The 17,295-nt window shown below is 48.3% G+C and overlaps 2 protein-coding genes across 3 annotated transcripts in view; both read left to right on the top strand.

Annotated features, from left to right (window-relative positions):
* sertad2b (SERTA domain containing 2b) overlaps positions 1-17,295 on the top strand; it is a 542,965-nt gene that overhangs the window by 34,873 nt on the left and 490,797 nt on the right. The gene's annotated exons all lie outside the window — the stretch shown is intronic.
* On the top strand, positions 4,904-17,290 carry cep68 (centrosomal protein 68). The gene is made up of 5 exons (XM_085981607.1): positions 4,904-6,648; positions 7,335-7,457; positions 8,956-9,052; positions 12,018-12,184; positions 15,685-17,290. Exons 1-5 carry the CDS (start codon positions 5,113-5,115, stop codon positions 15,706-15,708), a joined length of 1,947 nt encoding a protein of 648 aa, XP_085837733.1. The 5' UTR covers positions 4,904-5,112; the 3' UTR covers positions 15,709-17,290.

Genomic DNA, 17,295 nt, shown 5'->3' with positions numbered 1-17,295 from the left:
TCTATCCATACAGTGTATAAACAGATATATCCCTGTGTGTATAAATATACACTCATATAATATGTATATACTCTTTTTTTCAGATTTAACGGTTGTCCCTCTGTTTATGGCAAGCTGTAACATAGTGTGCCGCTAAGGTTACACAATTTCTCTGTTCCCCTAGTAGGTATGGGAGTTTTTGGTCGTCATTCAAATTTCTGAATTCGGGGCATATTTTTGTGAATTTTGGGTAGAAATTCTCCCTGATGCCCTGATATTTTCCACAAGCTGTGAGGAAGTGCATCTCTGTCTCCACCACTCCCTGACTGCAGTGAGAGCATATCCTGTCCTCTCTTGGCAGCCGGGTCTGCCTGTGTCTGCCTTTTTCGATGGCCAGGCTATGTTCACTAAGTCTGTACATTGTCAAGGTTTTTCTCAGTTTGCTATCCTTTACCATGGTCAGGTATTCAGCCATGTTGTATTGTCTGTTTAGGGCCAAGTAGCAATTGAGTTTGTTTTGGGTTTTTGTTGTTTCTGCCCAATATGACACATTTTTCCTTTTGCTTAGTGACAATTGTGTTGGGTCGAGTTCTCTGTGCTACGATGTCACTGTCCTGGGGCTGGTTATTGTTAGTAGTGTTAGTAGTTACTTCACTGTGTCCCAGGACTAGTTGACTGAGGGTATTCTTCTTTATGGTCCTCTCTTGGCATTTCAGGGCTTTGTAATGATAGCAGTGGGTGTTGCTCATTTTTAGGTGTTTCCAAAATTTGGTGGCTCTTTTTTGGATAGTAATTATTAATGGATATTGGCCTAGTTCTGCCCTGCATGCATTGTTTACGGTTTTCCTTTGAGTCCGGAGGATACTTTTACAGAATTCTGCATGTAGGATCTCAATGGGGTGTTTGTCCCATTTTGCGAATTCTTGTTGTGTTAGCGGTCCCCACACCTCACTGCCATAGAGTGCAATTGGTTCAATTACTGATTAAAAAATTTTGAGCCAAATGCTAATTGGAATTTCTATTTGGATTGATTTTTTAATGGCATAGAAAGCCCTTCTTGCTTTCTCTTTCAGTTCATTCACAGCCAGGTGAAAATTTCCTGTAGAACTGATTTTTAAGCCCAAGTATGTGTAGTTAGTGGTTTGTTCAATTTTAGTTGTTCCTAGTGTGAGGTTTATTCTGGGTCCCTGATGTCTGGATCTTTGCTGGAACACAAGGACTTTGGTTTTTTGGGGGCTTATTGTCAGGGCCCAGGTCTGACAGAACGACTCTAGCAGATCTCTCTCTCTGCCTGGCGCTCTCTCTCTCTCTCTCTCTGCCTGGCTCTCTCTCTGCCTCTGTCTCTCTCTCTGCCTCTGTCTCTCTGCCTCTGTCTCTCTCTCTGCCTCTCTCTCTCTCTCTCTGCCTGTCTCTCTCTCTCTGCACCTCTCTCTCTCTCTCTCTGCCTGTCTCTCTCTCTCTCTCTCTCTGTCTCTGCCTGTCTCTCTCTCTCTCTCTCTCTGCCTGGTGCTCTCTCTCTGCCTGTCTCTCTCTCTCTCTCTGCCTGGCTCGCTCTCTCTTTCTCTCTCCCTCTCTCTGCCTGTCTCTCTCTCTCTCTCTCTCTCTCTCTGCCTGTCTCTCTCTCCCTGTCTCGCCCGCGCGCCCTCTCTCTCTTTCTCTTGCACGCGCTCTCTGTCTCGCGCGCTCTCCCTGTCTCGCGCGCGCCCTCTCTCTGTCTCGCGCGCCCACTGTCTCGCGCGCAGCGCTCCTCTGTCTCGCGCACCCTCTCCCTGTCTCGCGCGCGCCCCCCGTCTCGCGCGCAGCGCTCCCCGCCTCTCGCACGCCCCCGTCTCGCGCGCGCCCTCGTCTCGCACGCGCGCGCCCTCTCTCTGCTTCTCTTGCGCGCACACTCTCTGTCTCGCGCGCTTCTCCCTGTCTCGCACGCGCCCTCCCTGTCTCGCGCGCGCCCGCCGTCTCTCCTCGCGCGCCCCCCCGTCTCGCGCGCGCCCTCTCTCTGTTTCTCTTGCGCGCGCTCCGTCTCGCGCGTGCTCCCTGTCTTGCGCGTGCCCTCCGTCTCGCGCGCGCGCTCGCCGTCTCTCTGTTTCTCTTGTGTGTGCGCGCAGCGCGCGTGCGCGCTCTCTGTCTGGCGCGCTCTCTCTCTGTCGGTCTCGCGCGCTCTCTCTGTCGGTCTCGCGCGCTCTCTGTCGGTCTCGCGCGCTCTCTCTGTCGGTCTCGCGCGCTCTCTCTGTCGGTCTCGCGCGCTCTCTCTGTCGGTCTCGCGCGCACTCTCTGTCGGTCTCGCGCGCTCTCTCTGTCGGTCTCGCGCGCTCTCTCTGTCGGTCTCGCGCGCTCTCTCTGTCGGTCTCGCGCGCTCGCTCTCTGTCGGTCTCGCGCGCTCGCTCTCTGTCGGTCTCGCGCGCTCGCTCTCTGTCGGTCTCGCGCGCTCGCTCTCTGTCGGTCTCGCGCGCTCGCTCTCTGTCGGTCTCGCGCGCTCGCTCTCTGTCGGTCTCGCGCGCTCGCTCTCTGTCGGTCTCGCGCGCTCGCTCTGTCGGTCTCGCGCGCTCGCTCTGTCGGTCTCGCGCGCTCGCTCTCTCGGTCTCGCGCGCTCGCTCTCTCGGTCTCGCGCGCTCGCTCTCTCGGTCTCGCGCGCTCGCTCTCTCGGTCTCGCGCGCTCGCTCTCTCGGTCTCGCGCGCTCGCTCTCTCGGTCTCGCGCGCTCGCTCTCTCGGTCTCGCGCGCTCGCTCTCTCGCGCTCGCTCGCTCTCGCTCGCAGCGCTCGCTCTCTCGGTCTCGCGCGCTCGCTCTCTCGGTCTCTCGCGCTCTCGCGCGCTCGCTCTCGGTCTCGCGCGCTCGCTCTCTCTCTCTCGCGCGCTCGCTCTCTCTCTCTCGCGCGCTCGCTCTCTCTCTCTCGCGCGCTCGCTCTCTCTCGCGCGCTCGCTCTCTCTCGCGCTCGCGCTTTCTCGCGCGCTCGCTCTCTCTCTCTCGCGCGCTCGCTCTCTCTCGCGCGCTCGCTCTCTCGCTCTCTCTCGCGCGCATCGCTCTCTCTCTCTCGCGCTCGCTCTCTCTCTCGCGCGCTCGCTCTCTCTCTCGCGCGCTCGCTCTCTCTCTCGCGCGCTCGCTCTCTCTCTCGCGCGCTCGCTCTCTCTCTCGCGCGCTCGCTCTCTCTCTCTCGCGCTCGCTCGCTCGCTCTCTCTCGCGCGCTCGCTCTCTCTCTCGCGCGCTCGCTCTCTCTCTCTCGCGCGCTCGCTCTCTCTCTCTCGCGCGCTCGCTCTCTCTCTCGCGCGCTCGCTCTCTCTCTCTCGCGCGCTCGCTCTCTCTCTCGCGCGCTCGCTCTCTCTCTCTCGCGCGTTCGCTCTCTCTCTCTCGCGCGCTCGCTCTCTCTCGCGCGCTCGCTCTCTCTCTCGCGCGCTCGCTCTCTCGCGCGCTCGCTCTCTCTCTCTCGCGCTCTCTCTGTCTCGCGCGCGCGCGCTCTCTGTCTCGCGCGCGCGCGCTCTCTCTCTGTCTCGCGCGCGGCGCGCTCTCTCTCTGTCTCGCGCGCGCGCGCGCTCTCTCTGTCTCGCGCGCGCGCGCTCTCTCTCTGTCTCGCGCGCGCGCGCTCTCTCTCTGTCTCGCGCGCGCGCGCTCTCTCTCTGTCTCGCGCGCGCGCGCTCTCTCTCTGTCTCGCGCGCGCGCGCTCTCTCTCTGTCTCGCGCGCGCGCGCTCTCTCTCTGTCTCGCGCGCGCGCGCTCTCTCTGTCTCGCGCGCGCTCTCTCTGTCTCGCGCGCGCGCTCTCTCTCTCTGTCTCGCGCGCTCTCTCTCTGTCTCGCGCCCGCGCTCTCTCTCTGTCTCGCGCCCGCGCTCTCTCTCTGTCTCGCGCCCGCGCTCTCTCTCTGTCTCGCGCCCGCGCTCTCTCTCTGTCTCGCGCCCGCGCTCTCTCTCTGTCTCGCGCCCGCGCTCTCTCTCTGTCTCGCGCCCGCGCTCTCTCTCTGTCTCGCGCCCGCGCTCTCTCTCTCTGTCTCGCGCCCGCGCTCTCTCTCTGTCTCGCGCCCGCGCTCTCTCTCTCTCTCGCGCCCGCGCTCTCTCTCTCTCTCGCGCCCGCGCTCTCTCTCTCTCTCGCGCCCGCGCTCTCTCTCTCTCTCGCGCCCGCGCTCTCTCTCTCTCTCGCGCCCGCGCTCTCTGTCTCTCTCGCGCGCCCGCGCTCTCTCTCTCGCGCCCGCGCGCTCTCTCTCTCGCGCGCCCGCGCTCTCTCTCTCTCTCTCTCGCGCGCCCGCGCTCTCTCTCTCGCGCGCCCGCGCTCTCTCTCTCGCGCGCCCGCGCTCTCTCTCTCTCGCGCGCCCGCGCTCTCTCTCTCTCGCGCGCCCGCGCTCTCTCTCTCGCGCGCCCGCGCTCTCTCTCTCTCTCTCTCTCTTTCTCGCGCGCTCTCTCTCTCTCTCTCTCTCTCTCTCTCGCGCGCGCGCTCTCTCTCTGTCTCGCGCGCGCGCGCTCTCTCTGTCTCGCGCGCGCGTGCTCTCCCTCTCTGTCTCGCGCGCGCGCGCTCTCTCTCTCTGTCTCGCGCGCGCGCGCTCTCTCTCTCTGTCTCGCGCGCGCGCGCTCTCTCTCTGTCTCGCGCGCGCGCGCTCTGTCTCGCGCGCGCGCTCTCTCTGTCTCTCGCGCGCGCTCTCTCTCTGTCTCGCGCGCGCTCTCTCTCTGTCTCGCGCGCGCGCTCTCTCTCTGTCTCGCGCGCTCTGTCTCGCGCGCTCTCTCTCTGTGTCTCGCGCGCTCTCTCTCTGTCTCGCGCGCGCTCTCTCTGTCTCGCGCGCGCTCTCTCTGCCTCGCGCGCTCTGTCTCGCGCGCTCTCTCTGTCTCGCGCGCGCGCTCTCGCTCGCGCGCACGCTCTCTCTCTGTCTCGCGCGCGCGCGCTCTCTCTCTCTGTCTCGCGCTCTCTCTCTGTCTCGCGCGCGCTCTCTTCCGGAGTATGTCAATTACCACGAAAGCTGCCACATTCTAAAAATGTCACTAATGCCCTTTTACCACCACCCCCCAGTCTGGCTACAAGTGATTGCTGAGTTTACCATTATATGTCGAAAGAAGTCTTGTAAACATAAAAACAATGGAAAATATCGTATGAATATTTGATGTTTTTTATAGAGAAAAGCATATTTAATAATCACTTCACCTCCTTTTGAAGGTAGTTGATATGCAGGAGCTGAATAAAAGATTTTCCCTCCCAAATTCTGGATATTCATCAAGAGTAGTACCATCGCAAAGCGTGAGTGACAATGGGACCAACTATCTGCCTTGCGAATCTGTCCAGTCTTCGTATTCTGTAGATCACCTGAAATCTTCGCCACCTTCAGTTTCTCGAACAAATGAACTAAGTGGTAGATTTGATCAGAAGATGGCGAGACTTAGCATTTCATCACCACCATCACCAAAGAACAATGAGGTTGAAAGACCGGACAGTCGAAGGTGCCTGTCCTCTCCAAGGTACAGTACTTGGGATACTTGTACTTTCTCTCCATGTTTGCCAAAAAGAAAGACCACATTAAGCATACAAAATATAAAGTTACACAAATATACGTCATTGGGCCAAATTTCTAATGGGTGCCTTGCCCCTACCGTCTCTAATCTTAAACCTCTGTATAGAAAAGAGATGCTGCCCTACATATCAGATTACTGGGCATGTAGACCTCCCGATTCTTTCAGACCATCTAGAGATCGGACTTTACCTGATTGGGACCCTGATGAGGAATACCAGGCTTTGCTTGATTTTACATATCCCTTAAGACCAGGGCATTACACCTCCAAGGACTCTTTAGATGGTGATGATTTGTCCTCTGACTCGTGTTTAAAGGATTCAGGCATCGTGGCTGACAGTTCTTTGCCCTCTCTGTCAAATACAATAACATCAAAGAGTATGCTGTTGTTCCCTGCCTACCACTCTAGTACCAGCAACACTGCTAACCCAGCCTGGGGTTATAACAGCCACGGAGGAAATATGGACCCTCCTCGTCGTTCCTCCAGTCCTTTGCACATGTATAACCAGCCTTCCAATTTGACCTCTCATTCAACCTATAAAGCTAGTGTAACGCCAACTCCCTTTGTGGAACGTTCCACAATCAATAAAACGCAACTCTCAGAGAGTTTGATTAACCGTGCAATCACATCTGACTGCTCCTTGGCCACTTCAGTTGCCGATTCCAGTTTTCTATCCAAGAGCTCATATGAAGGATTTTCCAACCACTTAATATCAGGAAGAGACCCTGTAGGCTTCATACCCACAACACAGATACTTCCCTTAAATAAGGAATGGGAGAGCGATGAGGAGTACCTGGCTCTTCCGTACAAACTGAATGAGTTGGAAGTTTTAGCTCAGCAATTGGAGAACATCTCCGTTCACTTGGATAACAAATCAACCTACGCGACCAACACAAAAGAGGGGATCGTAAAGACAACAAAGGACACAGACATTCAAGGTGGTGGCACTGAGGATACCGTCGTTGACCACGTCGGCGGTGCTGAAGTTGCCCAATCAACCTGCCAACTGGAAAGTGGCCCCATAAATACATCCAAGGGTCCAGGGAGTGAAGATACAATCGTGGAATTGAAAAGGGCCCATGACTTTATAGAAAAGCTAGGCAGGTGGCCTGGTTCTCAATTGATGTCCAACCAGCAGCTCCAACAAGGCACTGAGGAGCAGAAGAATGATGATAGTCTTCTGGTTCACATTCAGGTAAAACATTACATTTCTTTGAAAGCAGAATAAAGTTGCTTGCACAAAATTATTGAATTAAGCAATCTGGAAACCAAAAGCAAATTAATAGATGAAATTCTAGTTGCAATGGTTTTAATTTTGAAATGTGTTTTGTCTTTTTTAAACTGAGAAAAGTGCTAATGAGGATCTATCTGAAGTGTGCTGGCCTGCTGTATTCGCCACAATTTCCTCTACAGCTATCGGGAAAGATTGAATAGGTTGGGCATATTTTTTCTTTAATCATGTCACCTCTAAATCTTCTCTTCTCTGGAGGTCTTTAAAATGATGAATAGGTTGGGAGGGTAGATGTGGAGAGAAAGTTTCCCTTTGTGGGAGAATCCAAAACTAGGGGCCATCAATACAAGATAGTTACTAATGATTCTAATCGGGGAAATAAGGAGACATTTATTTACAGGAGTGTGGTTAGAATGTGGAACTCGCTACCACAGGAAGTGGTTGAGGCGAATAGCTTAGATGCTTTCAAAAGGAAACTAGACGAGTACATGGGAGAAAAGGGAATAGAAAGATATGCTGAAAGGCTGAGATGAGGCAGATGGAATGGGAGGAGACTCGTGTGGAACATAAACACCAGCACTGACTAGTTGGGCCGAATGGCCTGTTTCTTTGCAATTTTGTGTAGCTGAGTAGATGTTTTGTTCAAATAGAACTTCAGCACTAAACTGGAAGAAATGGTTCAGTGGTTGTATGAAGCTGCTGAGACCATGGACAACTGGATCCCACCACAGCCTGAGATGGAAAGCATAAAGTCCTCTCTGGATGTATGCCTGGTAAGTGGCTCCCATTATGCTTTTGCTTTTGAAAGTTAGTTTCGTAAATTGTACCATTCAAGATTTTTGTTTTCCCTGAAAGAATACTTTACGGATTTTTTAAAAACATTCGGCTACATTGAGCCTGAGCCATCACGAATCTTGCACTGACTTTTGGTTAGCCCTGTCTGTTTGACGTCGTGCTTCGTATCATCCTGATGTCTTGCTCAGGCCAATTTACTTTCTTCAACTCGTACCAGTTGCTTAGCTGATCAGCCAGAAATGTAAAAAAACTTTTTTGTTTTTTGATCGTAAAAGGAAGACTTGTATTTATACAGCGCGTTTCACAACCTCGGGACATCCCAAAGCGCTTCACAGCCAGTGAAGTACGTTTGAAATGTAGTCACTGTTGTAATGTGGGAAACATGGCAGCCAATTTGCGCACAGCAAGCTCCCACAAACAGCAATAGTTCCGACTGCTTTGGAACAGTCTATGAATAAACCGATCAGGTATGTTTACAATACTGATGTGATAATTAATTAATCGCTAATCAATCTCCCTTGGTGTTGTACAGAGAGTCAAGACCAGGTGTAGTCTTCAGGTGAAGCAGGGTTAGAGGGCAGGGGATATTTGGACCATGGCGCACAGATGTGATTCAGTCCCCTTTTCAAAGTTATACATTGTCATTTTTATATTCCATTATATAGTTCTTATATAACGGAAACTGCTGAAGTCACTCGGTAAATGCACCCTCCCGCCAGCTGTGGCACTATAATCATGGACATGGGAAGTGCAAGGCGATGTGTAAGATTATTAATGTATCACCAGTCGATTTTTAAAAATTCATTCATGGGATGTGGGCATCGCTGGCAAGGCCAGCATTTATTGCCCATCCCTAATTGCCCTTGAAGTCTCCTGTGGTGTTGCACATAAGGACTCAACTCTAAGTGTTATTTTTAGGTTGTGAGCTTAGAGGAGGGAAGGGGATGAGGGGAGAGCAGGAAAATGGGAGGGAAGGGGCGAGGGGAGGAGAGGGTTGACAGAGTAGATCAAGGGGGAAGAGATGGGGACGGTGTCATTTTGATGTTCTCCCTCATCTTGTACTCCTACTCTAAACTCTCCCTTTCTGTTTCTCCCTTTTCCCTCTCCCCCTTTCCCTCTTCCCCCTCTCCCTACTCCTCCCCTTGTCTTCCTGCTGTAGCCAACCCCCGGGATGGGGTGAGGGGGAGTGAGTTAGGACATCAGCCAAGCTAACTGTCTCAGTTGGGGGGGGGGGTTGATGGCCTGGATGTGCAAGAACATTGTATGCATACATACATACTGCTCTGGGTGGGGGAGAGACGACCGACCTTTGACCTGCTGTGAGTTCGACAGGTAGGTGGGTCCAGAGAGGAACTGGGCAGAAAGTCACCAAGTGAGCAGATTGTGTTAGAGTGACGAGTTTATGTGCTGTATAATAAAAGCAGCGTTTGATTTTTCTTGTGTATAAAGTTGAGTTTTGTGTGTCTCTACTTACAGGCTTTTAAGAGTGATGTTAATGAACACCGAGAGCTGACTGAATCTGTATTAAAATGTGGCGAAATCTTGTTCAAGTCAGTGACCGACATCACCCCAGGTACAATCTCTCAATATGTAAAAAACACAACACAGTACTTCATATTTAATGCCTTATTTTTATCTGCACCACTCTTCAAAAAGGTTATAAATAAAAGTTCAAAAAATCCTTTGACCGTAAAACCTGTCGTTAGTAGTAGGCTCTGAGACAAAAGATTTTATTTACTGTTCTTCCCAAAGAAATAGGACAGTTCTTTTTACCTCTCCCTAGTCTGCAGTGGGTACTGTTCATGCGCACTGGTCCAAATCATGATGTACAATGCAACAAGAGGAGGCCATTCAGCCCCTCGAGTCTGTTCTGCTATTCAATGAGATCATGGCTGATCTGTGACCTAACTCCATCCACCTGCCTTTGCTCCATATCCCTTAATACCCTTGGCTAGTAAAAAAATCTATTGATCTTAGATGCAAAATTATTAATTGAGCTAGCATCTACTGCTTTTTGTGGGAGAGTGATGTCACTAGCTTTCTGCCAGAGGTTTGTTAATGTCACAGATTTTGGAATGGTGGTGGACCATTAAACAACTAATGGGAGGAGGAGGCTCCATGAATATCCCCATTCTCAATGATGGTGGAGCCCAGCACGTGAGTGCAAAAGACAAAGCTGAAGCGTTTGTAACCATCTTCAGCTAGAAGTGCTGAGTGGATGATCCATATTGGCCTCCTCCTGAGGTCCCCACCATCACAGAAGCCAATCTTCAGCCAATTCAATTCACTCCACATGATATCAAGAAATGGCTGAGCGCACTGGATACAGCAAAGGCTGTGGGCCCCGACAACATCCCAGCTGTCGTGCTGAAGACTTGTACTCCAGAACTAACTGCGATTCTAGCCAAGCTGTTCCAGTACAGCTATAATACTGGCATCTATCCAACAATGTGGAATACTGCCCAGGTATGTCCTGTTCATAAAAAGCAGGACAAATCCAATCCGGCCAATTAGTGCCCCATCAGTCTACTCTCCATCATCAGCAAAGTGATGGAAGGTGTCGTCAACAGTGCTATCAAGCAGCACTTACTCACCAATAACCTGCTCACTGATGCCCAGTTTGGTTTCCACCAGGACCACTGACTCCAGACCTCATTACAGCCTTGGTCCAAACATAGACAAAGGAGCTGAATTCCAGAGGTGAGGTGAGATTGACTACCCTTGACATCAAGGCAACATTTGACCGAGTGTGGCATCAAGGAGCCCTAGTAAAACTGAAGTCAATGGGAATCGGGGGGAAAACTCTCCACTGGCTGGAGTCATACCTAGCACAAAGGAAGATGGTTGTAGTGGTTGGAGGTCAATCATCACAGCCCCAGGACATTGCTGTAGGAGTTCCTCAAGGCAGTGTCCTAGGCCCAACCATCTTCAGCTGCTTCATCAGTGGCTTTCCCTCCATCATAAGGTCATAAATGGGGATGTTCGCTGATGACTGCACAGTGTTCAGTGCCATTCACAATCCCTCGGATAATGAAGCAGTCCATGCCCGCATGCAACAAGACCTGGACGATGTTCAGGCTTGGGCTGATAAGTGGCAGGTAACATTCGTGCCAGGCAATGACTATCTCCAACAAGTGAGATTCTAACCACCGCCCCTTGACATTCATCGGCATTACCATCGCTGAAACCCCCACCATCAATATCCTGGGGGGTCACCATTGACCAGAAACTTAACTGGACCAGCTACATAAATACTGTGGCAACAAGAACCGGTCAGAGGCTGGGTATTCTGCAGCAAGTATCTCACCACCTGACTCCCCAAAGCCTTTCCACCATCTACAAGGCACAATTCAGGAGTGTGATGGAATACTCTCCACTTGCCTGGATCAGTGCAGTTCCAACAATACTCAAGAAGCTTGACACCATCCAAGACAAAGCAGCCCGATTGATTGGCACCCCATCCGCCACCTTAAACATTCACTCCCTCCACCATCGGTGCACCGTGGCTGCAGTGTGTACCATCTACAAGAGGCACTGCAGCAACTCCCAAACCCGCGACCTCTTCCACCTAGAAGGACAAGGGCAGCAGGCGCATGGGAAAACCACCAGCTCCAAGTTCCCCTCCAAGTCACACACACTATCCTGACTTGGAAGTATATCACCGATCATCGTCGCTGGGCCAAAATCCTGGAACTCCCTCCCTAACAGCACTGTGGGAGTACCTTCACCACAAGGACTGCAGCGGTTCAAGGCGGCGGCTTACCACCACCTTCTCGAGGGCAATTAGGGATGGGCAATAAATGCTGGCTTTGCCAGCGACACCCACATCCCATGAACGAATAAAAAGAAAATCCTGAAAATATGAACAAAAAATAAATCAGTAAGGTGATCAGATTGTTAAAATAATTAAATAAAAATCAAGCATCTGTATTTTAAGAAAAGATAGAATGGCCATTTTTCTTTTTAATATAACAACAGCTTGCCTTTATATAGCACCTTTTTTAAGATAGAAAAACATCCCAAGGTACTTCAGAGGCATAGTCAAATAAAATGAACACTGAACCAAAGGCGGCGGGGTGGCCAAAAGCTTGGTCAAAGAGGTGGATTGTAAGGAGGGTCTTAAAGGAGAGGGAGTTATGGGAGACTGCAAGGCAAGTGATCTGACAACACACAGGCAATGGAGGAGTCATAAGAGGTGGTGCAGATGTCGAACTGTACCTTTCACAACCTCAGGATGTCCCAAAGCACTTTACAACCAATGAAGTACTTTAAGTGTAGTCACTGTTGTAATGTAGGAAACACGGCAGCCAATTTGCGCACAGCAAGCTCCCACAAACGGCAATGTGATGATGACCAGATCATCTGCTTGTGATATTGGTTGTATAATGTATAAATTATTTTTACACAGGCTAAAATAACTTCTCAAAAATCTGCACAACCTTTGCAGTCTGGGCACTTTTCCAGCACTATGAGATTACTTATCAGTCATGTTTGCTGTTTTGAGCGCTGATTTTCTGAACACTCTGCTACCATTTCAGTTCTCAAGGAAACACTCGAATTGATAGCAAGACAATCCAAACAACTTAACGGGCATGCTGCACATCTGTACTCCTCTGTCCTCGCAGCCATGAACATAGTCAAAAATGACCTGGAGACCAAGCAACATGAACTCGAAAGTGCTGGCTTGGGGAGACGGTCACCACCGGTAAAGAAATAACTAACTACACCTTGAATGTTGTTTCCTAAATTGCTGAATGTGGTGAAATAAGGGCTGTGCTTATTTATTGTGTTAGTGCTATAAAATATGCACACGGTGTTGTTGCATCTTTTTCAGCTTAATTTACATCACTAGCGACCTCTTGTTACATGAATTTTAGTTTAAGGGGGAGGAAGGTTCTACAAAAAATGACTTTGCATTGAAACCAGAGAGCTGGGATGTAAATTTTTAAAGTTATTTTCATACATAGCTGGATGTAGAAAGTGTCGATCCTCTTGGTTCAGGATCATCAGAATCTGGGAAATTAGTTTTAAAGATTAGGAGATTTCAGTTGGTTTTTCCCGCCGATACGACTTACTGTTTTGTCTAGAACGAGGGGTCAGTCTCAGGATAAGGCGTCGACCATTTAAGAGTGAGATGAGAAATTTCTTCACTGAGGGTTGTGAATCTTTGGAATTTTCTACCCCAGAAGGCTATGGCTGCTCAGTTGTTGAGTACATTCAAGCCTGAGAGCGATAGATTTTTGGACTCATGGTGAATCAAGGGATAGTGGAGTTGATGTAGCAGTTCAGCCATGATCTTACTGAATGGCGGAGCAGGCTCGAGGGGCTGTTTAGCCTACTCCTATTCCTTATGTTCTTAACTAGAACAGTGTTCTTGTTTTAAGTAGAAATTGGGCTGGATTTTCTTTTGATGGCCCAGACACTAAAGACAGTTCCCCATGCTGGCTGTAACAATTCCTGGAGAGATGGTTGTGGTATTGTGGTGGATGCAGAAAATCCAGCAGTGCTGGCCTCTAGGTCACCTTGGCATACCTTCTTTCATGTAATACCACTGAAAGCATTTGATTGGGGTGCTTCTAAGGAGACAGCCAACATTAAAGTTAGTCAGGCATTCAAATATCTTAGTGGTGCCTATTCGATCTGTCGTCCCAGTTTCCTTTAGGAATCAGAGCCTCCATATACACTAATTTTAGCGTAATCGCTCAACTCCACCCTTGCCTTAGCTTATCTGCTGCTGAAACCCTCATCTATGCCTTTGTTACCTCTAGACTTGACTATTCCAATGCTCTCTTGGCCGGCCTCCCACGTTCTACCATCCGTAAACTTGGTCATCCAAATCTCTGCTGCCCATGTCCGAACTCGCACCAAGACCATTCACCCATCACCCCTCTGCTCGCTGACCTACAGTGGCTCCCGGTTAAGCAACGATTTAAAAATTCTTATCCTAGTTTTCAAATCCCTCCATGGCCTCGCCCCACAATCCTGAGAGATACCTGCGCTCCTCTAATTCTGGCCTCTTGAGCATCCCTGATTATAATCGCTCCACCATCGGTGGCCGTGCCTTCAGCTGCCTCCGCCCATGGCTCCGCCTGCTTGCCCAGGTATAAAGGTGGTCGACTGGCTGGTATTCCTCCTTGTTGGACCCGATCACCCACGAGGGTGGGCTCTGTCATTTAGCCAATAAAAATCTATAGTTACTATCTTAACTCGTCACTTTTCATTGGATGAATTGATAGGTATATCAGTGTCAAATTTTGTTTTAGAACACTCCTGTGAAGTGCATGGGAATGTTTTTACTATGTTAAAGGTGCTATATAAATACAAGATGATGTCATTGGACTAGTAATCCAGAGAATGCAAGTTGAAATCTCAATGGCAGTTTGAGAATTTTGTACGTAGAATTACATTACATGGAGTATACAGAGCAGAAAGAGGCCATTCGGCCCAACTAGCCTGTGCTGGTGTTTATACTTCACACGAGTTTCCTCCCATTCCACCTACTTCATCTTAGCCGATCAGCATATCTTTCTTTTCCCAAAAAGCCCCAACTTGTTCAATCACTGAATTTTAATTCAGTTTTTTGTTTAAATCTGGAAGTAAAAACCTGGCATCAGTAAAAGTAACCATGAAGCTGTCAGGTTGTCATTAAAAACCCAACTTGTTCACCAATGTCCTTTTTAGGAAAGGAAACCTGCCTCTGACTCCTGTCCTACACCAACGTGCTTGACTGTAAACTGCCCTCTGAAGTGGCCACTCAGTTGATAGGCTGTACGAAAGGTACCAGTCATTACTCTATTGGTCCTCTTTTTTTCCCAAATATCTCAAAGAGAGGGATTCCCACTAGGCAACCTATGGGTAGCAGTCATGGTGGAGTTAGAACAATTAGCACAAAACATGCAGGCAAGAAAAACCCAATAAAGTGATTGAAATGCACTTACTTTAACATTACTGTGTCCTTTCCCTGACCTCCCATTTACTTACAATTACTGAGAAACAGTAAATGTGCAATTCATGTAGGTGATTATGAATGGGCGTACAGGATGTTCAATCAGGAAGTGGCATGCAGGACATCACAGCCTCCAAGTTAATATTTAAGTAAATCCCCAAAATAGAAATGTAGTTTTAAGTTTTATACCACTAATCATTCCCTCAATAAAAACACCAGCTTTTACTTTCACACATGTTTCTCCCCTCCTACTATATGAACTATTCCACTGGAGGGCAACATGGAGCGGAGTCAACCAGTGGAATAGTCTAATGAGAATAGGAGGAAACAAGTAAATGTGGCTGCATTAAATCTGATTTGGGATTTAAAACTTTTACATATTTTTGTCAGAAGATTGCTGTTTGGAATTTAGATACAGAGTTTACTAAATTTCTTTGTTCATCAAAAACATTTGCAAGATGCTTGGCTATTTTGTTTTGAATATGCAGTCAAGTTTTTAGAACTCTTGAATACAGTTGAGAAATCCCAATCCAGCCCCTTTTAATCAGTCTTCTATGATCGGAACCTTAAACCAGTGAACGGAAGGATTTTTTATGCTAATAAAGACCCAGGGCATGGAGCTTAAAACTTACTTGTTTTGCTTTTGTGAACTGAAGATTTCAGGATTTCAAAATGTAAAACCTATTGAGTAAATATCTCCATCCTGAAAAAGTTGCACTAACTTGTTTTGGTCTCCTACGTACCTTTCCTTAGTAAAACACATTACTTATGTCAATAGAAGCGGCTTGAGATTTCTAAAACTAGATGATCACCACCAAAGTTGGGGGATTCTACATTTTCATAAGTCTTTTTGAAGAATTTAAAACTAACTTTGCATCCTTCTGGCTTTAGTGGTGTTTTGTTTGCAGGTGTAGTCTATAAAAAGCACAGTACTGTACATGTCAACTGCATTGGAACTAGTCATTCCTGTGCAGCTGCTAGTCAGTGGAAAACAGGATGTTGGAATCAATTTACCAGTATTTCCTGTCATGTGAGCAAAATGTTAGTGTCACCTCAGTGGGTAATTACTGGGGTATTTTTGAAATCAGCAGTTTGAAATGAATAAATTACACAATTGGTAAATGCAATATTAACATACCTAATTAAGAGTCTTATTTCTTTTGGAGGTCTTCAATTTAAAACTGTTTACAGGATATTATAGTACCTTCAAATTACACCCATCACAGAAAATTGATGACTGCAAATATTGTTTTTTCCAGACTGAAGATGGCAAGTGGCTTTAAGGAACATCATGATGCATGAAACCACATGAACTTGGATCATCCAATTTAATGTTGAGCAACGAGGCTGAAACTCCTTTTAATTCAAGTTTGGGACAAAACTGTCCGTCTGCATTTGCAGTTTTTTTTTTACAAAAGTACTGGTCAAGCAAATGGTGTATACGTTTCCTGCAATTATTATTTTTTTTTTTTTAAAGCTCTTCACTATGCAGTCTGCACTTGGTACAATTTTAATTATACTTTTGAACTGGTCAAATTTAAGTTATTAAATAATTCATGATGGCCAGAGGCAAATGGAATAAAATCATTCTTTATAAACTGCACTATTTTGAATTGCAGGTAGATTTCTTGTGGCGTTGTCCATAGGTAGCCCATAACCTGAAGTACATTTTGAGGTTCGAGATGGATGACATTTTGTCATTATCATGAGTTGGGAGTCTAGTATACACTCCCTGCTGCTGAGGTCTCCCAATGATGCATTATCAGTCCCCACACAAGTGGGAGTGTTACTGCACACTTCCCTCCCCACTCCAGTTCTGCAAGCTGGTTGCTACTAGATAAGTTCAAAAGCACTGGAGTAATCGGCCGTTAATAGGGATTCTGATTCTATAGATTTTGTTTAGAACCAGTCTTCCTCCTCCACAGTCCCATAGAGGATAAACAGAAGGGCTACGTACCCCTCTGTCCAACTAGAGGAAAAAGGGACAGGATCATCCCATTGCTCCCTTCCTCTGCGCCATACTAACCCCCAATGACATGGTCAAGGTCCGACACTTAGCCAAGGAGAAACTGCAGAGACTGAACCACGGCACACGGTCCCAGAGCACCACCCCACAAACATGAGTTTGTGGACTAGACAGACGAGATACAGGAAGGATGTTCCCGATGGCGGGGGAGTCCAGAACCAGGGGTCACAGTCTAAAGATAAGGGGTAAGCCATTTAGGACAGAGAGGAGGAGGAATTTCTTCACCCAGAGAGTGGTGAACCTGTGGAATTCTCTACCACAAAAGGCAGTTGAGGCCAATTCATTAAATATATTCAAGAAGGAGTTAGATATATTTCTTAAGGCTAAAGGGATATGGGGAGAAAGCAGGGACAGGGTAATGAATTTGGATGATCAACCATGATCTCATTAAATGGCAGAGCAGGCTCGAGGGGCCGAATGGCCTACTCCTGCTCCTATCTTCTATGTGGAGTTCTGCTTTGAGGCAACACTGACATTCACCATGAAGGAGAGGAAGGTGGTGAAAGCTTCCTAGAGTCCAAATGTGTGAGTTTTGATAAGGCAAATCATTTGCTACAGCACAATATCCTGCAACAAATCTATTTTCTGCATCTAGTGTTGTAGCACAATTTGTGACTGGATTACTGCAATATTGCATGAAGTCCTGCAGGTAGTGTAAATGCTAATTTAAAAAAAATCTGAACTTGACAATAACTTGCCCAAGTTGTATTGAGTGGCTAGATGTTACGAGTCTTTGTAACCATTTCAAAATTACTTTTATAAATGAAGCTGCATCTAAAAATTGATTTGTAGTGTGATGTAATGTGAATTTTTATTAAAATATTGCCTTTATTAATCAATCAGC

The sequence above is a fragment of the Somniosus microcephalus genome, chromosome 3 (genome assembly GCF_052327205.1).
Source record: "Somniosus microcephalus isolate GS21.2 chromosome 3, FLI_Smic_1.0, whole genome shotgun sequence".
Taxonomy (NCBI): domain Eukaryota; kingdom Metazoa; phylum Chordata; class Chondrichthyes; order Squaliformes; family Somniosidae; genus Somniosus; species Somniosus microcephalus.
The sequence above is the reverse complement of the archived record's forward strand: the minus strand, read 5'-3'. Positions and strand labels throughout refer to the sequence as shown.

What these genes read in the sequence shown, in the direction of transcription:
- cep68 (XM_085981607.1), top strand. Translation starts at nt 5,113, where the DNA reads ATGCAGGAGCTGAATAAAAGATTTTCCCTCCCAAATTCTGGATATTCA. An exon ending in GTCTTCTGGTTCACATTCAG is followed by an intron (nt 6,649 to 7,334) that starts GTAAAACATTAC and finishes TTGTTCAAATAG; the next exon opens with AACTTCAGCACTAAACTGGA. An exon ending in CCTCTCTGGATGTATGCCTG is followed by an intron (nt 7,458 to 8,955) that starts GTAAGTGGCTCC and finishes CTCTACTTACAG; the next exon opens with GCTTTTAAGAGTGATGTTAA.